At 58.7% G+C, this 20461-nt stretch overlaps 3 protein-coding genes across 4 annotated transcripts; all 3 read left to right on the forward strand.

Annotated features, from left to right (window-relative positions):
* The first annotated feature begins 1811 nt into the window (after positions 1 to 1811).
* LOC121160207 (histone H1.0) lies at positions 1812 to 3690 on the forward strand. Its single transcript, XM_040985860.1, has one exon. The coding sequence runs from the start codon at positions 1944 to 1946 to the stop codon at positions 2538 to 2540; it is 597 nt and encodes a 198-aa protein (XP_040841794.1). The 5' UTR covers positions 1812 to 1943; the 3' UTR covers positions 2541 to 3690.
* Positions 3691 to 4089: 399 nt separating this feature from the next.
* Positions 4090 to 9528, forward strand: GCAT (glycine C-acetyltransferase). 2 transcript variants are annotated; one of them, XM_040985842.1, is made up of 9 exons: positions 4090 to 4306; positions 5290 to 5492; positions 6970 to 7071; positions 7425 to 7571; positions 8060 to 8214; positions 8301 to 8383; positions 8543 to 8714; positions 9005 to 9126; positions 9300 to 9528. In XM_040985842.1, the coding sequence occupies exons 1-9, from the start codon at positions 4111 to 4113 to the stop codon at positions 9449 to 9451; spliced, it is 1332 nt and encodes a 443-aa protein (XP_040841776.1). In that variant the 5' UTR covers positions 4090 to 4110; the 3' UTR covers positions 9452 to 9528. The 2 variants fall into 2 exon arrangements, with proteins under 2 accessions (XP_040841776.1, XP_040841783.1); XM_040985849.1 differs by having other exon boundaries at positions 5362 to 5492.
* Positions 9529 to 13201: 3673 nt separating this feature from the next.
* GALR3 (galanin receptor 3) lies at positions 13202 to 17793 on the forward strand. Its single transcript, XM_040988137.1, has 4 exons — positions 13202 to 13584; positions 14225 to 14924; positions 15188 to 15195; positions 17640 to 17793. Exons 1-4 carry the CDS (start codon positions 13226 to 13228, stop codon positions 17791 to 17793), a joined length of 1221 nt encoding a protein of 406 aa, XP_040844071.1. The 5' UTR covers positions 13202 to 13225.
* Positions 17794 to 20461: the final 2668 nt, after the last annotated feature.

Consider the following 20461-nt stretch of genomic DNA (forward strand, 5'->3'; position numbering starts at 1 on the left):
TAAGGTACTGTGCAGAATCCCCACGCACATGGCCCAGGATCCATTCAGCACTTAGTCTGAGATTCGCTGGACACTGAGCCGTGAGGGAGGTGCCAAACTCTGGGGGTGCAGGGCCAACATCCCCCGTGTAGGAGTGGCTATGTGGGTGCAGCTTTCCCTACCCACTTCTTTTGGGGAACCCTGGGGTATCGTTTCTGATCAGTACCAAAGCAAACCTACCAAACTCACCTGGCCCTTGATGGTTCCCCTTGCTGGCCAGTGCCACCGGGGTCATGTAGGATTAATTCATCCTGTGTATGAGTATTTGTGGGACCTTGTTATTTTGCTTAAGCCTTGGAGACCCAGGGGTCCAGTAGTATCTGCACGACCCCCCCACTAGGACTCTCTCCCTACCCAAACCTCCTCCCTTCTCTTCAGGCTACTTTGTCAGCAAACAGTTCCACTGACCAGTCCAGCTATAGCCCCTTTTGACCACCCGCAGCTCCTGGCCAAGGCTCATTGTATAAAAAGTGGCAGGTAGTCTTGCTTAAGGAATAAAAATAGTGTGTTGTTGTGGAAGGGGGCCCAGGGGGCAGGTACCCCTGAACCCTCAGCCCAGGGCTGATGCCAAGAGGAACCCAGCACTTGTGAAAGGAGATCTGTCACAGGCCAGGGGTTTCTGAAGTTCCCCCACTTTGAGTCCAGAACTCCCCAGGACGCGTGCTCCTGGTCACTTCCGCCGCACATCCGCCTTTGAACAAAATGGTAGCAGTGGGGCCAAGGCAGTGTGGGAACACACTTGGCAAAGTGATTAGTATTTTGGAACGGCTCCCTCCCAGTACACTCCACTTTCAAAGGGCCTTGTGCGTGGACTGGGGGCTGAACCCCCCAGGCTGGGCCTCAGGGTGGAGGTGCAGCAAGCTCTATTTCTGACACCCCCAAACTGTCAGACTAAGGAAGGCATGTAAATGAATTCCTGGCTAGGATAAATGTGAAATGGGGGCGGGCTATGAGAGGAGCCACCCATAAGACCCCTCTTCACCCTTCAAGGGACCCAGGCAGCACCGGGGGTTCCACCTTAGAAGGGGTCCTCTCTTGGAGCGCGGAAGGGCAAGCAACGACAGGAGAGGGGGAAGGGCCGAAGTTTAAAAGTAGCTTTCCAACTCTGCCAGGGAATTTTTTCCTGAGGGACCCCATGGACAGAAAGAGGGTAGAGATGCAGGGAAGATGGTAGTGGGGTGTCCCCGGGGAGGTGATGGGACCCCAGGGGAGCGACCCTTCCTCGTGTCCCAGCTCAGCCCGGCTGGGAGTCGCCCAGCTCGGGGCGGTGTGTGTTAGTTGGGGTCCCTTTTCAGCCGTCCTGCCGGCCTGGGGGACCCCGCAGCGAGTCGGGAGCCGGGTCCCCCGGTAGCCCCAGGAGGGAGGTTTCCTACGAGGGGTTTCCCACAGTCAAGCTTCCCCAGCCCGCGGACCCAGCCCCGGGCAAAAGGGCAAAGTGCCGGCGCATCCACCGTCTTCGGCGCCGTTCGGGGCTCGCGGCGGGCGCGGGGGGCGGCAGCCGGGCCGGCGGGCGGCCCATTGAGGAAGGCCAGAGAGCGGGGCAGCGGCCCGGGGCGGTAGCGGGGAGCAGGGAGGCTCAGGCCGGTGGCAAAGGTTGGATTTGCCGGACAGAAGAAACACAGATGGCGGCGGCGCAGCGCCATTCTGGGCCGGGAGCAGGCAGCCAGAAGCCCTGTCCTCACCGCGGTCCGCCCGCCGCCGCTAAATACCCGGATGCGCCGCCCGAGCGCCAGACGCGAAGCTGGGAAAAGGGGAAGCCGAAGAGGCGGAGACAGGCAGGCGGGCGGGCGGCTGAGCCCGGGGACAGAGCGGCGGGGCTGGGCCGGGCCACCCGGAGCCCCCCTGGGACGCGCGCCTAGGGCGCATAGGCACCGACCTCCCCACGGCCAGTCGGAGCCCCCACCATGACCGAAAACTCCACGTCGGCCCCCGCGGCCAAGCCCAAGCGGGCCAAGGCTTCCAAGAAGTCCACGGAGCACCCCAAGTATTCGGACATGATCGTGGCCGCCATCCAGGCCGAGAAGAACCGCGGGGGCTCCTCGCGCCAGTCCATCCAGAAATACATCAAGAACCACTACAAGGTCGGGGAGAACGCAGACTCGCAGATCAAACTGGCCATCAAGCGCCTGGTCACTACCGGTGTCCTCAAGCAGACCAAAGGGGTCGGGGCCTCGGGGTCTTTCCGCCTGGCCAAGAGCGACGAGCCCAAGAGGTCGGTGGCCTTCAAGAAGACCAAGAAGGAAGTCAAGAAGGCGGCCGCGCCGAAGAAAGCCACCCCCAGACCCAAGAAGGCGTCCTCCAAAAGCCCGAGCAGGAAACCCAAAGCGACTCCAATCAAGAAAGCCAAGAAGAAGCCGGCCAGCGCTGCTGCGGCGCCCAAGAAAGCCAAAAAGCCCAAAGCGGTCAAGGCCAAGCCGGTCAGGGCGGCCAAGGCCAAGAAGGCCAAGCCGGTGAAGCCCAAAGCCAAGTCCAGTGCCAAGAGGGTCGGCAAGAAGAAGTGACAGCCCTGTCGCTGCCAGTGGACCCTCCTCCCCACCTCTTGTAAATACTCCCTTCTCTCTTACTCTCTCCTGCCCCCCTCAACCCTGTACCCCCCTTTCTATTCTGACTTCATCAAAGACAGCACTGAGAGTCCTTCCTTTCTCCTTAGCTGGTTGTGAATAACAAGGAGTCTGAGTCTGGATTTGTTATGGATCCAACTGGTTTTTGGGGGGTGGCAGGGGTGGGTGGCTTTGTGGGGTTTTGTTTTCAGCCAGGGAGGTAGGTACAGGGGTTGCTACAGGAGGGAGAGTCCCCGGGAGCTGGGGCTCTCAGGGGAGCGCCGCACTGGGAGAGTTTGGGAACCTTTGGCCGGGAGCCAGAGCCGAGGCAGCAGTGCAAAACCCAGGAAGGACGTGCAAAACTCCCTCTGCCTCCTGCCTGGCTGCCTCCCCGAGCAGAGCAGCTTGGGGTCCCACGCCGCACTTCCCTCCCCTTGCCTTAGCCGCCCTCCCAGTGTCTTAGGGAAGGGGAGGGGTAGACCAGGGGCAGCTGGCACTCACCCTGGGGGGAGGGGGCTGTCTTTGTGGCTTGGGGCCAGTGGAAACTTTGGGGGAAGGGTAGGGAGTCCGCCCGCCCAGTGCCTCAGTGAGCCCTGGGGGACTTGGATTTTTCCACGTAGTTTGTAGATTGTGTCCTGGGAGGACTTTTGCTTTTCCTTGTCCCCCCACCCCCCCGCCCCACACTCTATAAAAGGTGGCTTTGCTTAAGTGTTCTGGCCAGGTCTTTTCACTTCCCGAAGTCTTGTAGGTTGCGGTGGAGAGGGGTGAGGGAGGGGAGTCCCCAGGAGACCTGTCGCCTGTGACTTTGTTTCCCGTTGTCCCGCAGAGCTAGGGGTGTGTGTGTGTGTGTGTGTGTGTGTGTGTGTGTGTGTGTGTGTGTGTGTACATGGCTAGACTTTGTCGTGCACATCAGGAGCTGGGAGAAAAAAAATTTGTACAGACGTCTTTCCCTTATTTTAATAAAATAGGAAGATCGCACAGTTGCGCGTTTCCCCCTCTTCCAACCCTACCCCCCCCTTTTTTGTTGTTGGAACAAGTGTTATTTATGCCCGGAATATTTTGCTGTCTTTGTAATTTTAAAACTTTAAAATAAAATTGAGAAAGCATAAAAGCCAGATTGGTGCGTTTTCCCTTCTATTTGGAGGTCCCGGCGCACGCCGGGGAGTTCTCTGGGCGTTTGCACCTGAGAGTGGGGGAGGGAGCCGAGAACGCGACAGGAACCGGAAAGCCTCCGGCGGACTGCAACCGTGGGGGTCCTAAGGACAGCCATGCTACTTGGGCCACGCGGCAGTCGACTGGGGCGGGAAGAGTGGGGGGCTGGGCTGGGACGCTAGGGCCTCCCCCTGTACCCGCCCCGACGTCCCCAGTCTCCACTGGCCAATCGGTTCACTTTGGGCCCCGCCCAGCCCGGCCCTCCTTCCTCGCCCCTTCAGCAGCCCCTAGCTCGCATTGGTCGGCCGGGACCGGCCCCCACGCATCACGCGGCCGCCGTGCGCTCGGCTGCACGGGCCTGTGCGGAGTGGCGGCAGCGATGTGGTCCGGTGGCGCGTGGCGCGCCGCGCTCTCTCGGGTCCCCTGCGGCCGCCGCGCGCAGTCGGCGCAGGCCCGGCTGCGGGACATCCTGGAGAGGGAGCTGGAGGGGATCCGCGACGCTGGCACCTGGAAGAGTGAGCGGGTCATCACTTCGCGCCAGGGGCCGCACATCCATGTGGACGGCGTCTCCGGAGGTAGTGCCTTCTCCTTCCTCCCGGGAAGCGGCCGCCCTGTCCTCTGCTGTTCTGGGGTCCGTGCCGGATGTCGGGAGGCCAGGCTGGCGCAGGGACGCTGGTCCTTGAAAGTGGGCTCGGGGCGGGGCAAGCGGCATCTGCTTTCATCGCGCCCGGTCCTGTCCCGCTTACACTCGCTGGGTTAACTGGTTAAACCCGTCTCCACAGAGGGAGGGAATCTGCCCTTGGGTGCCTTTAGGCGGTTAGGTGGGGTCTGAAGATACACTCAGGTCTTAAGCGGCCTCCACAAAGAGGTCTGGGAAGTTATCCCACAGCTGCTGACCAGCTGCTGGGCTGAACAGGGCACTCCTGCTCCAGCCCAAGGGTGCAGAAACACGACCAGGCGGAGGTAAGCCCTAGGCAGCCTCAGGCAGCCCCAGGCAGAGCTGGCATACTGGAGCTGCAAGGTCCGCCTCCCACCTAGCCAGGGAGGTCAGGTGCCTGGCCCTCTCTGTAGGTGAGGGTCCAGGACTCTGCCGGGATCCCAGGCACCATCACAGCTCCATCGTTTTTTTCTGACCTGTAGTCACTGCCTGGCTTACCTGTGGGTTCTGGTCATTCCCAGGCCCCCAAAGCTGCGGGATCTTGGGGTCACATGTGCTCAGAGGCACCCCTTTGGACTGAGCCCATTGGATGCCAGGCAGCCATGCCCCCTTGTGCAGTCCGGGCACCTGACCCAGCCTTCTTGGATCAAACCAACCTGGGGAGTGAGGGTGGTTTTTGGAGACAGGAGAAACCTGCGGGGAAGACCAGATTCCTGCTCCGGGAGAACAAGATTCGAAGCCAGGGGACTAGCTGCTCGCAGTGGAGCTGTTGGCTCAGGGATCTCTGGCACCCCCACCCCTGTCATGGTCTCTGTCCGTGAATACATCGTTGCTGTTACATCGTTGCTGCCCTCTTGGAGGTGCATTCGGAGTCCTTTAGCCCCTGTGCCATTTCCCCAGGGCCTGGCACGCAACTCTGTGGAGGCCCTTGCCATGCCACAGCTGCCATGTGCCTCTCTTCTTCATTCCCAGGAATCTTGAACTTCTGCGCCAACAATTATTTGGGCCTGAGCAGCCACCCCCAGGTGATCGAGGCGGGTCAGCAGGCTCTGGAGGAGTTTGGAGCTGGCCTTAGCTCCGTCCGCTTCATCTGTGGCACACAGGTACCCGGAGGGGGTGAGGGTGCAGGCACGACCCCAGCCGTCAACTTTCCCGGAGCAGCGAGCGCTGGTTTGGCCAGTTCAGCTCAGCTCATCCCAGGACTGTAAGCTCAGCATAAGCACCAGAGCTGCTTTCTAGAAGGGCTGGGTGTGGGCTAAAATCTTTACCTTCCTGAGCATCTCAAATTCTACCTGCAGAACACCTGTCACTCTTGGAGGATAAAGGGGTTGGAAGCAGGATCAGGTTGGAGGTTTCTGGAACTGTTTTCTAGAGCTCTGTTCCCATGCTGCTGTGTTACTGTGGGCAAGTGTCTTTACCTCTCTGGTCTAATGGAGGGTAACAGCAATCATCAGAGTGATTACAGATGGAAGAGAATAGCGCTTGGCCCACCAGAATTCTCCACAAATGTTCCTGTTCTTGCTCTGTAAATGTTACCAGATAACTTGTATGAAGCCTAAGGCTGATGTGCTAGTACCTGCCAAGTATCCTTTGGAGAAGGTTCTAGGTGTGAGGCAAGCATTCCATGCTGCTGCTAAGACCACATCTGAGTGTATGGTGTGAGTCCTGGATCCATGTCCAGTTCCAGCTTCCTGCTAATGCACACCCGACCCCCAGATGGGAGGCCCAGAGGATGCTCCAGGCTCTAGGCTCAGCCCTGCTGTTGTTGTGGGTGTCTGGGGAGTAAAACTGGATGTCAGAGAAAAGGAGAAACAGAAAGATCTTCTGTCTGCTGGTTTGCTGGTTCACCTCCCAAGCGGCCACAGTGGCCAGAGCTGAGCCATTCCGAAGCCAGGAGCCTCCTTCAGGTCTGCCACATGGATGCAGGGTCCCGAGGCTTTGGGCCGTCCTCTACTGCTTTCCCAGGGACAAGCAGGGAGCTGGATGGGAAGTTGAGCACCCAGGATACAAACCGGCACCCATATGGGATCCCAACACGTGAAGGGGCAGTATTAGCCTGTTAAGTCATTGTACTGTGCCCATGCTGGTCACATCCCTATTACTGAGACGACAAGAAGGCCCAGAGAGGTTAAATGGCTTGCCTGAAGGCACACAGCCTACCATGGTGGGATTTGGCAGTGGGTAGTGGACTCAAGGGCCTCGTTCCCAAGTCCTTGTGGGTTTTATCCTATTGGCAAGAGGATAAAATGAGTCTCCTGACTCCCAGCCTAGCTGCCTGCCTGCTGGAGGGTTCAGCTCTCAGGCCTAAGAATGAAGGCCACGTCAAGTCTTGGGCAGTGCAGCTCCCTGCCCAGCCCATGGCCTGCCCACACCTGGACCTGAGACCTCCTGTGGCCAGTGGAGATCCACCAGGAGGGGGAGCTCGTGTGTAGTGGGAGCCTGCCCCACCACCTTAAGCCAGCTCAGGGGTGATGCTGTGGTTCCCACCTTTCAGATGTAGCTGGGATGTGGCCCTCCAGACTTCTGTTCCCAGAAGGGTCCTGCCAGGGCAGTCACACCTACCTGTCATACCTTGTTCAGAGCATCCACAAGGACCTGGAAGCCAAGCTAGCCCGCTTCCACCGGCGGGAGGACACCATCCTCTACCCCAGTTGTTTTGATGCCAACGCCGGCCTCTTTGAGGTTTGTGGGGAGATGGGCAGGGTTGCTGGACTGTGGAAGGCCTGGGGCTGGGTGGGCGGGATGCGAGTACCATGCTCCAGGGCCTGTTTCTTCTGGAGATCAAAATTGGGCCAGCTAGCTGCTGCAGGAGAAATTCCGGGGCTTACAAGGAGCTCTGCCTCCAGAACATTGAAAGGTTCGCTTTCATCAGCTGGAAGGCTGCGGCCTGGAACCCACCAGGCCTGGGGTCACCTGTCCTCCAGTCCTGAGACCCTGGGGACCCAGTTAGAGACAGAGGTCCCCTGGCCTCCCTGCTCAGAGAACCACCCCAGCACCTCATGGTGGTTGACTATACCTGTCCCACCTCCTTCTAGGCCCTGCTGACCCCGGAGGATGCAGTCCTGTCAGATGAGCTGAACCATGCCTCCATCATTGATGGCATCCGACTGTGCAAGGCCCACAAGTATCGCTACCGCCACCTGGACATGGCCGACCTAGAAGCGAAGCTGCAAGAGGCCCAGGTCCGGGCTAGGGCCCCTCTAGGTTGCAGGGTCAGGGACCAGAAGGGCAGACTCCCCCTGCTGGAGGCAACGAGGCTTGCAGTAGCTGACTCAACCTGAGAGTTAGAGGTTGCCAAAGCAGGAAGTCAGAGCCCTCCGGCTAGGGCTGCATCCCATTGCTCCATGCTGCCTGGAGTTTGGCAAATGCCCTTGAGGTGGCAGGTGCCTGGCTGGGCATACACACGGGCTAGGTATGTGGCTGGACTTGGCTTTAGCCTGCGCCCTAGGACCTGACATGAGACTGTGAGACCTGCTTCCTGCCCAGGGTGAAGTATTGTGTACACAGCCCTGGGAGATTTGGGGAGGGCTGAGACAGGCACAGGAGAGGGAGAGATTGCCCAGGCGTAAGGCGGTTGTTTCTGTGCTGGGCCCTGGGTAGAGTCTCAGACACATAAAGGAACTGTACTTTGACCCCACCTACCTACCACCTCTTTGTATCCTTCCTGCAGAAGCATCGGCTCCGCCTGGTAGCCACCGATGGGGCCTTCTCTATGGACGGCGATATCGCGCCCCTGCAGGACATCTGCCGCCTCGCCTCTCAGTACGGTGCTCTCGTCTTTGTGGATGAGTGCCACGCCACGGGCTTCCTGGGGCCCACGGGACGGTGAGCGAGCGTGGCATCTGAAGCCAGGTGGGAGGAAGGGCAGGTGGACAATCAGTGGCGGTGACAGTGGTGGCTTCTCTTTCCAGGGGCACAGATGAGCTGCTGGGCGTGATGGACCAAGTCACCATCATCAACTCCACCCTGGGGAAGGCACTGGGTGGAGCATCAGGTGCTGCAGCTTCCTGTGCCCGGGACCCTTTACCCACATGCAGTGCCCCAGAGATGGTGGGGTCTCAGGAGGTTGGGAAGGACAGGCCCGGGCTGCCTGGAAGAGGGCCTGGGGTCCCCTCTGGCTCGTGACCACTCCCCCTCTACCTCTTGTTCCTAGGGGGCTATACCACGGGGCCTGCGCCACTGGTGGCCCTGCTGCGTCAGCGTTCCCGGCCATACCTCTTCTCCAACAGTCTGCCTCCTGCTGTCGTCGCCTGCGCCTCCAAGGCCCTGGACCTGCTCATGGAGAACAATGCCATCGTCCAGTCTATAGCTGCCAAGACCCAGCGGTGCGGCTCCTGGCACCCCTAGTTCCTGTGGGCGCCCACAGGCGGGAGCTGTGGGCAGGACCTCCAGGGGCCTTAGCTCCATGCCTGTTCCCTGCCTGCCCACCACTCTTACTCCATGCCCTGCCTCCCTCATCAGTCTGCCTTCCTACATGCCCTGTCTCTGGTGCTCCCACCCCCCCCCAGCGGGCTTGGGCACAAAGCTGGGTGGCTTCCCATTAGGAGTGGATAGGATTAATTGCTGCCTGGTCCCCCTGCCACCAGCTGCCTATGACCTCCAGCTGTGTCCACAGGTTCCGCAGCAAGATGGAGGCAGCTGGATTTACCATCTCAGGCGTCGCTCACCCCATCTGCCCTGTGATGCTGGGGGATGCCCGGCTAGCGTCCCGCATTGCCGACGACATGTTAAAGAGAGGTAAGGGTGCCAGGAGGACTGGCAGTAGGGCTGAAACAAGAGCGAGGGAAGCCGCTAGGCCAAACATTCTCCCACCCTGCTGTGTGCTCCGTGGCTCACAGGAGAGTAGGGGGTGATGTGTTGTTCTCCCAAGCCCAGCCGGCCCCCACATGCCCTGGCTCCCCCTCTTCCAGGAATCTTTGTCATCGGGTTCAGCTACCCTGTGGTCCCCAAGGGGAAGGCCCGGATCCGGGTGCAGATCTCAGCAGTGCACAGCGAAGAGGACATTGACCGCTGCGTGGAGGCCTTCCTGGAGGTGGGACGGCTGCACAGGGCGTTGCCCTGAGCCCTGAGTCCCAATCCCAGGACCAGAATGGTCTGAAGCTGGTGCGAGTGTGAAGCAACAGTGTGAAAATGATGATGCTGATGCTCCATGTGCTTTGTCCCTGATGAGCGTGCCCAGTCCTGTGGAACCGGGTGGGAGCTGGGTCCTGGAGGGCAGTCTCCCGGGGTCTGGGGAGTTAAGCGCTGATCCCATCCTCGAGGCAAGGTGCCGCCCCAGGCAGAGGGGAGGGAGTGCAGGAGCTGCAGGTGAGCCCCAGCCCACCGTCCCTGCCTGGTGAGCAATTCCTCCTTTATTCCCCACCTGCACAGACAATGCTGGGACCCCCAAACCCACCTGACAGGAGAGGCAGAGGGTCAAGAAAGAACATGCACCCCCACTTCCTGACAATTAGCCAGGAAAGGAAGCGGACGGAAGGGTTCCAGTGCTGGAGATGGAGCTGCCCGCTATCTTCCCCTGGTTAGGGAAGAGGGAGGGGGAAGGAGGGAGCCTGATCCCCTCTCTGCTCAACCGTGTGGGCTCCGATGCAGTTGAGGTGGGAGCAGGCAGTGGATTTTGAGTCACGGCCTCTTCATGATGTGGCCTTGGTGAGGGCGGCATTTGCTTGGAGCTGAGCAGGGAGAATAACAAAGGCCCTTTCTCGTTAAGGACTGGAGGCCGGGCCCACATTTCTGACCCCCCCTGTGGCCCGATCTCCAGGATTTTACAGCTGGGATTCTCAGAATCCAGTCTATCAGCTGGAGAACATTAAAACTAGGGTACAAGGAGCATGTGGGGGAGGGGGTAGCCATGGCCACATCAGCTGCAGGTGCGCTGCTACATGGGGGTGCCAGACAGTGCCAAGCCAGCAACTTGATGTGGGTGGTTCCTGCGGGCTGGCAGGTCATGCCCAGTGGCCACAAACACCCACAGGACAATGTCATGTCGCAGCTAGTGTGACAACCCAGCGGGGCCAGAATACCTGGCCCAGGTCCTCCCAGGAGACATGAGGCTGCATGAGGCCAGGTCCACCAGTGACAGGTACCGCTGTTGGTTGCATCCCCTGTGAGCAGTGCTGCCATTCCTGAGCCAGGCAGCCGCGGTAGTGCTCCCCACCAGCCACCAGCTCCCGGCTCAGGGTCCCTGCTGCACCCAGCAGCCTCTCGGGGCACACTTGGGAGGCCTGGGACGCACAAACCCTATAGTCATACGAGCCTAGGGCTGGCTGCAGATCAGCTGCGGGTCTGCATCTTGCCAAGCCCACAACTCTGAGAGACCTACTGCCAGGGCGTGCCCTCTGTGTTCAGTCATGGGCACCAGGAGTAATGGCAGGAGGTGGCAGCAAGGATGTGCCCATGCTCCAGCCAGGACTGCTGTCTGGTCGCCTCTGCCCTCCTCCCTCACCTCCACACCAGTGTCAGCTCAGCCTTGCCAGGCACTTGCCTATTCTTTGTCTTGGTACTGCCAGTGCCCACCCTCCATGTGAGGAAAAACTCGGGGGCTTCTAAGAGGTGGGAGAACTGGGTATGACTATAGTTCTTCAGGAATTTTGGGCTCCTGCCTGGAACTCGGGACACCCCCCTACACCCAGTGGTTCCCACTCCGTCGAGTAGGTAGGTAGTCTATCTCCCCATGGGTAGTGTTGTGGGGGGTCTAGGTCTGATTTCCAATACCCTCTAAGCTTCCCAGCATGCTGTGGGCACTGACGTCATGGCCAGGGTCCACTTCCTGGGAGCCTTCTCCCCAGCTCCCCGGGGATGCCAGTGCTGCCCCCGTAATGCCTCCTCCCCTGGCTTTAGCTTTTGGAAGGGCTGTGAATTCTGTCCCTACCTCTCTTTCTCCTTAGCTGGCCACAGGTTGCTTTTTTTTTTTTTTTTGGAAAGGTGGATTTTCAGAAAGGAGACAGAAAGATCTTCCACCTGCTGTTTCATTACCCAAATGGCCGCAACGACCAAAGCTGAGCCAATCAGGAGCCAGGAGCTTCATCCAGGGATTTGGGCTTTTGGCTGTCCTCTACTGCTCGGCAGGGAGGCTGCCTTTTGTTCCTGCTTCCCTTTCCACCTTGCTAAACCTAGTGATTAAACACCAACTGATGGGTTCCCTATGTTGGCTTATTCCTCCAAAAAGTTCAAGGCCAGAAGCCCCCCACCGAGCCACACAGCCATGGGCCTAGATATATCTCGATCCCCCACCCCAACTCTACCCACTGCCACGAATATGCTTCTTACAAAACATACAAAAAAAAGGCAACATACAAGTCACATCCCTGTCTAGAACCTTCACTAGCTCCGTTTCCCTCAGACTAAAGCCAGCATTGTTGAATCCCTAGGAGAAGTCTGCGTATGTGGAGATTCAAATCCTGATTTCCCCACCTAGAAAACCCCAATCGAGACTGGGCAGTGTCTCTGCTTGCCTCAGGGAGAATGGGGCAGAGGCCTCAGGCTAGGGATGAGCTGGGCTGCGGATACGCAAGGGTTAACCACAAAGCCGATCTCTGCGAGCCAGATCAATGGGTTACTCCTAGCAGAGAAAGGAGCCGCGGCATCTAGGACAGCAGAGGCAGAGGGGAGCCAGGCAGGGGAGCAGCCTATGCCTCCTCCCCTGCTCTGCCCCAGGGGAAATCGGGAACCCAGAGGCGGTGGCAGGAGGGCCTGCGTGGGCTCATCTGAGCAGGCCAGAGGGGAGGAGGGCTCTCCAAAGCTAAGAAGTAAGCACAGAGCACGGCTTAGCCTAGCTGCTGAGCTGGGAGGCAGCCCCAGCCAGTCGACCCAGCATCCGGCAGGGGCCCAGCGCCCTGGGCTGAGGTAGGTATGGCCCACCCTGTGCCTGCGGGGGGAGTTGGGGAGAGGACTGGCTGCATGCTGGGTGCTATGGAGGGGACAGACTGCCTCCCCTGCCTGCTCACTGTTAGGCTCTCCAGGCCCCTAACTTGTCCCTACCCTTCTCCGAAATCCCCGGCAGACAAGGGGATCCACAGGTGGCAGCCAATGAGGGCAGGGTGAGATGTGGCACTGTGCACACAGGTGCCCCATGTTCATACACACACACATACATGGGTTGTCAGGGTACACATGTGCACACATGTATATATGGGTTGGCAGGGTGCACACAAATTGTCAGTGTATACACGTACACACACACACACAGTTGTCCGAGTCATCCCTGTTACTGTCCCTCAGACTCGCCCTCCAGCCCAGGGTGGAATGAGGCTGGCAACCCCAGGTCTGCCCCTTCCAGTGTGCCTGCTCCCTCTGGGCCTCGGGTTCCCAATGTTTGAGAGAAGAGTGGGGGCCCCTGTGTGGGTTTCCCAGCTTTGCCATCATAGGAACTATCACCAAACTGGGCTCTGCCCTGACACAGGGCTGGCACCTGTGCTTTGCTAAGGCCACAGCTTATCACCAGAGTCCTGCAGCTGTTTCTAAGGGTCATTCCGGGCTGAGGTCCCACTGAAAATTCCAGAAAATAAAGCAGCTCTTGGTGGTGGAGTTGCCCCTCCCCCAGTTGCCTGCATTTTCCCCTGCCTCTTGGGTTTAAGGTGTCCCACAAGTACCTACGCAGCCCCCAAGCCTCAGGGTATGATGGTGTTGCCTAGGAAACCAGGACAGCCTCTCACGACACCCCATCCACTCATCCACTCCCCCACACACGAGCAAGGGCTCACGTGTGACCTTCCTCTTCTCTCCCATGAACTGGGGACACCTGGCCAGACCAGGGTTGGCAGCCAGTGGGGGAGGGAAACCAAGTGCACCCGCTTGAGGGCTCCAGTTTCTCTCCCCCAGGTACCCATCTGATGGGGATATGGCGGACGCCCAGAACATGTCGCTGGAGAGCCCAGGGAGTGTGGGGGCTGTGACGGTGCCCGTGGTCTTCGCCCTCATCTTCCTCCTGGGCACGGTGGGCAATGGGCTGGTGCTGGCAGTGCTGCTGCAGCCTGGCCTGAGCGCCTGGCAGGAGCCAGGCAGCAGTACCGATCTGTTCATCCTCAACCTGGCTGTGGCCGACCTCTGCTTCATCTTGTGCTGCGTGCCCTTCCAGGCCACTATCTACACACTGGATGCCTGGCTCTTCGGGGCGCTCGTCTGTAAGGCTGTGCACCTGCTCATCTACCTCACCATGTACGCCAGCAGCTTCACACTGGCTGCCGTCTCGGTGGACAGGTGCGCTGTGCCTTGGGGCTGGGCCAGGGGAGGAAGACACAGACAGGTTGTCACTGGCCTAAGGAAGCAGAGAAGGAGAGACAGAAGAAGGGAAAGGGTGTGTGAAGGGGGGACCCTTAGGCCTTTGAAGCCAGGCTCTGGGCATCTGCGGGGCATGCTTGGGAGAGGGGCTCTCCTGCCCTCCCTCCCCTCCCCTCCACTAGACGTTTCCAGAAGGTGTCTTTGTGTCTCGGGCATCAGCACAGGGCCAGGCACCAGGCAGGTGTTCCATAAAGGAACATTCTGGAATGCAACCATCAGGTGTTTTATCCCATCAGCGCTAGGTTGTATTCACACCTCCCTCCGTGGCTCCAACCCAACTGCCTCTTCAGCCCATGAGTTTGGCCAGGCAAGTCACTTCTCTCTGAGCTTCCTTTAACTTCCTTGTAAAATAAGCCCATCAGCATCCAACAGCGATTCGACCACTGCTAGGAGCTGGGTAGATAACTGCTCCAGGCACACCACCAGTGCTTAACATCCTCAGTCCTCACCACCAGACCACCCCATGGGGCCACAGGTGCTTGAGGGCAAGTGGTCACTGGCGCTGGGGAGGGCGCTTCCCGCCACTGCGCTGACCCGGTGCCCAATCCCTGCTCCGCAGGTACCTGGCTGTGCGCCATCCCCTGCGCTCGCGGGCCTTGCGTACGCCACGCAACGCTCGCGCCGCTGTGGGTCTCGTGTGGCTACTGGCGGCGCTCTTCTCAGCGCCCTACCTCAGCTACTATGGCACCGTGCGCTATGGCGCACTCGAGCTCTGCGTGCCCGCCTGGGAGGACACGCGCCGGCGCGCCCTCGATGTGGCTACCTTTGCGGCCGGCTACCTGCTGCCGGTGGCCGTGGTGAGCCTGGCCTACGGGCGCACGCTGCGTTTCCTATGGGCCGCTGTAGGCCCCGCGGGCGCGGCGGCGGCCGAGGCACGGCGACGGGCCACAGGCCGCGCAGGCCGCGCCATGCTGGCCGTGGCCGCACTCTACGCACTCTGCTGGGGCCCGCATCATGCACTCATCCTCTGCTTCTGGTACGGACGCTTCGCCTTCAGCCCGGCCACCTACGCCTGCCGCCTGGCCTCACACTGCCTCGCCTACGCCAACTCCTGCCTCAACCCGCTCGTCTACGCTCTCGCCTCTCGCCACTTCCGTGCTCGCCTCCGCCGTCTCTGGCGCTGCGGCTCCTGCCGCCGCCACCACCACCACCACTCGCGCTGTCCGCCGGCTACCCGCCGTGCTCTCCGGCGCGTCCGCCCCGCGGCCTTGGCTCCTCCCAGCTGCCCTGCAGACCCCCAATCTCGTGGGAGGCTACAGGTGCCAGGCGGCTGGGGCTGGGAGCTGGCCAGAGGCAGAGAGCCTGCACGCGCCCTGCCTGCCCCAGGATCCTAATAAACCTTGCCCGCCTGGATAACTGCAGGATGTGTCTGTCCGCGGAGCCCCATGGATTGCTCCCCTCCAAACCCCCCTGGGCTGGCGGGAGGCAGGAGGGAGGGCGGTCCCTCTGACTTTCCACCATCTTTCTCCCAGGCCACCTCCTGGGATCGCTTCCTCCACCCAGTTTCCAACCGCCCCTTTAGGTCCAAAGGTCTGTTCTAGGTGAGGTGCAATGAGCAGCTAAGAGGGAAAAGAGCTCAAAGCACTCGCTGTCGGTCCCATGTGGTGCTGAGTCCTTTAACCGTGAAGAGAGGTTGCAAAGTGGCTACGTTTAGCCAGATTTTATTGGAATAAGGGGTCAGAAACATTTGGGGACCTATCCGTGGTCACATAGCTGTACCCAGGTCTGTATTATATATAAAATTATGTATAATATTTATATGTGTTATATAACATGTGTATATATATGTGTATACATATATATATATATATTTTTTTTTTTTTTTGAAAGAGGAATCTTCTGTCTGCTAGTTTATCCCCAAATACTTGCCTGGCCCAAATACTGGAGCAGGCTGAAGCCAGGAGCCAAGATCAGATCTTTCATGTGGGTGACTAGGATCCAGCCACCAGAACCATCACCTGTGGCTCCTTCAGGGTGTGCACTGGCAGGAAGTCAGAATGAAGAGGGCAGGGGGAGCTGAACACACTCGCTCTGTCCTGGGATGCAGGTGTCTCAAGCAGCCACTCGGCCACCATGCCTGCTCCGCCCATGGCTGTTTAAATTGTGTCTGGGTCCTTCTCCATCTCTCTGTTTCCATGGTTCCCACAGGTTCTCCTGCTTCTTCCTGAATCCCTTCTCCAGACCCACAGCTCCCCATCCCTGATGGGATGCCTTAGGAACCTCGGAGGGTTCCCGGACCCTTCCCTGGGGAAGTCAGTCCTCAGGCCAGCAGATGTTTGTCCTGGCCCCACACTTCTCGTTACTCCCTCAGTCACACGGGACTCTTGGCTTGGAAGACACGCCAAGCCACACATGGTCTGGTCTGCCAGTGGCCCAGGCTACTGTGTGACCTCCCCCTCTTGCCCTAATCTCACACAGGGCTGGCTGTGGAAATCGATGGCTGCAGAAATGGACTAATAAACAATAAATTGGCCTCCATGGTTTCAGAGCCAGCCACCTGCCTCCCTCCCCACACATCAATAATGAGTGTTAACTCAGTGCGATCTCCATGTCCTCTCAGCTGCTGGATGCTCTGGGGGAGGCCAGTTTGGGGCAGTTCACCTAGCTGCCTGCCACCTGCCATAGACCCAGGGGTGTGACGGTAGGAAACAGGCCAGCTGGCAGGAACCCTGCAGGACCCAGCACAGGCTCCCCATACTACGCCCACGTCACTGTCCGAATCCCCATGGCCAGCTCAGCATACTACAGTGGGGTGCTTCCTGTCCAGCAGCCCAGTGTGGCTGCTGCTCACACTTCCAGCAGCCTGGGAAAGTATCTGCATGTTCAAACGCTGAAGCAAATGAGATCCCAGAACTTGGGCCATCACCCCCACCCCAAGGCCCTGCTCTCCCAGGTGCATTAGCAGGAAGCTGGATTGGAAGTAGAACGGCTGGGACTAGAACAGCACCCACATGGAACACCAGTGTCACAGGCTGTTACTCACTATGCCACAACACTGCCCTCTTCTTTTTAAAAGAAATTTATTTATTTGAAGGGTAGAGTTAGAAGGCCCAGTGTGGTAACCTAGTGGCTAAAGTCCTCACCTTGCATGCACCAGGATCCCATACGGGTACGAGTGTGTATCCTGGATGCTCTATTTTCCTTTCAGTTCCAGCTCCCTGCTTGTGGCCTGGGAAAGCAGTCAAAGCCTTGGGACCCTGCACCCTCATGGGAGACCTGAAAGAGCTCCTGGCTTCAGATCGGTGCAGCACCAGCCGTTGCACTCACTTGGGGAGTGAATCTTCAGACGGAAGATCTTCCTCTCTGTCTCCCCTCCTCTCTGTATATCTGACTTTGTAATAAAAAAATAATTTACAATAAAAATAATGAAAGATCCAGGAACTTCCTCCAGGTCTCCCACATGGGTGCAGGGTCCCAAGGGTTTGGGCCATCCTCAACTGCTTTCCCAGGCTATAAGCAGGGAGCTGGATGGGAAGTGGAGCTGCCAGGATTAGAACCGGCGCCCATATGGATCCCAGCACGTTCAAGGTGAGGACTTTAGCCACTAGACCAATGCGCCGGGCCCAATAAATCTTAAAAATAAGAGAGAGAGAGAGAGGGAGAGACATAGAGACAGAGAGTTCTTCCATCCACTGGCTCACACTCCTCAAAAGGCCTCAGTGATCTGGTCCAGACCAGGAGCCAGGAGCTTCTTCTAGATTTCTCACATGCGGCAGGGCCCCAAATATCTGGGCCATCCTCTGTTGCTTTCCCAGACACATTAGCAGGGAGCTGGATTAGAACCGGCACCCCTACGGAATGGAGATGTTGCAGGTGGTGGTTTTGGCTGTTAGGTCACAGTGCTGGGCCCTTGAATATGTCAAGAATGTGACCTTTCTTATCCACCTGGGTAGTGACCATGCCAGAACTGCCCCTCTGCCCAGGGGAAGGAAGGTGAGGTGAGGGTCAAGGTCTCTCCTGCCCTTGGCTCTCAGCAACAGCCTCATCTGCGAACTTGGAGGTGTGGACCTGGCGAAATACACACCAATTAGCTGCCTGAGGCTCCGGATTAATGAATATCTGTTCCTCAACCCTGAGGCAGGCTCAGTCACCAACCACTGGCTGCAATCAAAGCGGCGCGTGGTCTGAGGCAGTGGATGAACAGGTGCCAAAGTGTTTTGTGGCTTAAGGGGACCCCATCTTGGTGCCCAGTCAAGCAGCCCAGGCTGGGGCAGTGAGAGTGGGCAGAGTCTGAGGGTGGGGGCTGAGCAGGAGAATCAACCTGAGCTTTCCCGGCTCTGGGTGGCTGTGGTGCTGATGTGGACAGTGGCCTGGGTACATGAGGGCAGTTGGGATAGCCTCAGGCATCATCCAGCTGCCTGACCCTTGCTCAGGCTCAGCATCTGCAGTAGGTTGGGGGACAAGCTTTCCAAGGGGATGGAAAAAGGATTGCTCCCATGCCAGCATTCCCTGGCACCTGGCCCAAGCCTGAGGCTACGCTTCCAGCCTGAGCCCCCCGGTGCTTGCTCTGCACCAAGGACACATCTGGCTTGGTTTCTGACTGACTGACTGGCTTGGCAAACCTCCAGACCTCAAGACTACTCCAGCCTGGGCCCAGCGTGGTAGCCTAGTGGCTAAAGTCCTCACCTTGCACGCCTAGGATCCTATATGGGCACTGGTTCATGTCCTGGCTGCTCTGCTTCCTATCCAGCTCCCTGCTTGTGTTCTGGGAAGGCAACTGAGGACAGCCCAAAGCCTTGGGTTCCTGCACTCATGTGGGGGACCTGGAGGAAGTTCCTGGCTCCTGGCTTTGGATCGGCTCAGCACTGGCCCTTGCGGTCCCTTAAGGAGTGAATCATTGAATGAGAGGTCTTCCTCTCTGTCTCTCCTCCTCTCTGTATATCTGACTTTGTAATACAGAGAGGAGGAGAGACAGAGAGGAAGATCTTCTGACGATGATTCACCCCCCAAATGACCGCAAAGGCCGGTACTTCACCGATCCAAAGCCTGGAACCAGGAACCTCTTCCAGGTCTCCCATGTGGGTGCAGGGTCCCAAAGCTTTGGGCCGTCCTTGACTGCTTTCCCAGGCCACAAGCAGGCAGCTGAATGGGAAGTGGAGCTGCCAGCATTAGAACCAGCACCCGTATGGGATCCCGGCACGTTCAAGGTGAGGACTTTAGCCGCTAGGCCATGCCGCTGGCCCAAAATAAATAAATCTTTAAAAATAAATAAACAAAAACAAAAACTTTAAAAAACCTCCAGCCTGACTTTCCCTCCTCCCGGCCCTCAGTCACCCCATCCCTGTCCTCCAGCCCCTCAGGTCTGGTTCAGCCTGAACTCTCCTCTCCCCATTCAGCAAAGTCCACTGTGGAACCAGCCCAGCTCCATCATCTGCTGTTGGTCTGTCATCCTTGCCCCAAGGATTCAGGTGTGAGCTGGTCACAGAGGCATCTACTCAGGAAGGGCCCCTGTTTCCAATAACTGTGTCCCAGGAGTGCCCGGGATCCTGTGCTTTGGGAGACGCTAACCCTGACCACAGGGGGACCTGCTTGGACCAGTCTGACCTCCAGGGGACCTGCTTGGACCAGTCTGACCTCCAGGGGACCTGCTTGGACCAGTCTGACCTTGAACAACACATCCCATATCCCATCACTGCCTCCCAGGGTCTGCATCAGCTAGACAGAGCTGGGAATTGAACCCAGGGACCCCTGTGTGCTGAGAGCATGTCTTAATCGCTAAGCTAACATGCTCAGTCAGAAACAAAGGATCTTGGCACTGAGAGTGAAATCAACAAATGTGCATTTCCTCTTCCTGCTGCCCCCGGCCCCGCCCACTGTCAGTGACCACCTCGCCTCCCATCAGTCTGCCAACCGTGAGAATAGCTTCTGCCACGCTTGCACTCCTGCCCCCATCCCGCTCCAGCCAGCCCAGAGCCCACTCACTCCTGTGTCTAGGGCCCCATTGCTCTGGCTGGCTCATCAGACAGGAAGTCTATATTGTGGCTGGAAATGGGGTGAGGCCAATGAGCTAGCTGCCTGGCAGGGGTTTGATGACTGACCTGCAAGCCACCTTCTTTTGTCTGGTACTTTTTTACCATCTAGATAGCCAGAGAGGGAGTTAGTCTGTAGACTCTAGGAGTGGTGGGAGCTGTTCCAGGAGATGCCCCCTTCAGGCCCAGAGGATCTGGGAGGGAGGAGGCCTGGGAGGCATCAGCAAGTTAGTGCCAGCGTTAGCTTTGCACACATGCACACATGGTAGTCACCCCACCGTGCCCTGCTCTGCTGACACAAGGCTGCCAGCCTGGGGAGTGACAGACCCGGGAGAATCCACGGGGCCTCCGGATGCCCAGGAGATCCCAGCCACTGGACCCTCAGCTTTGTGTGTGGCCCTTTGGCTCAGACAGGCACACATACTTGAAGGCACAGACCCCCAACCCCCACCCTGGGGCCTGATCCCTGGCAACAGAGGTTGAGAAATACTGCCTCAACTGTCTCTCCTGGGTGATCTCCCCCCTCACCCGCCACCCCTTCCAACCCGAGATGGGGTGGGGAGACCCAGGGGAGCAGGTGCCAAGAGGAGTGGCCCCCTCCCTCCTGACACCAGAGGAAGCAAGTTGCGTTGGGGCTCAGGCCCCAGTAGGTTCCTGCAAGAGGACAAGCTCAAAGGTCTCCTGAATGGGAAGTGGGCAGGCTCACTTGGAGGGAGTCAAGAGTGACCTGGGGGAGGAAGGAAGGGAGAGAAGTGTCCTACCTGCTGCACCCCTACATCCGTCCCACACTCAGCACCCCTGCCACTGGCAGTATTTTCAGGACCTCC

This window comes from Ochotona curzoniae, unplaced genomic scaffold (genome assembly GCF_017591425.1).
Source record: "Ochotona curzoniae isolate NIBS_2020 unplaced genomic scaffold, NIBS_Ocur_1.0 contig_1014, whole genome shotgun sequence".
In the NCBI taxonomy this organism is placed as follows: Eukaryota; Metazoa; Chordata; class Mammalia; order Lagomorpha; family Ochotonidae; genus Ochotona; species Ochotona curzoniae.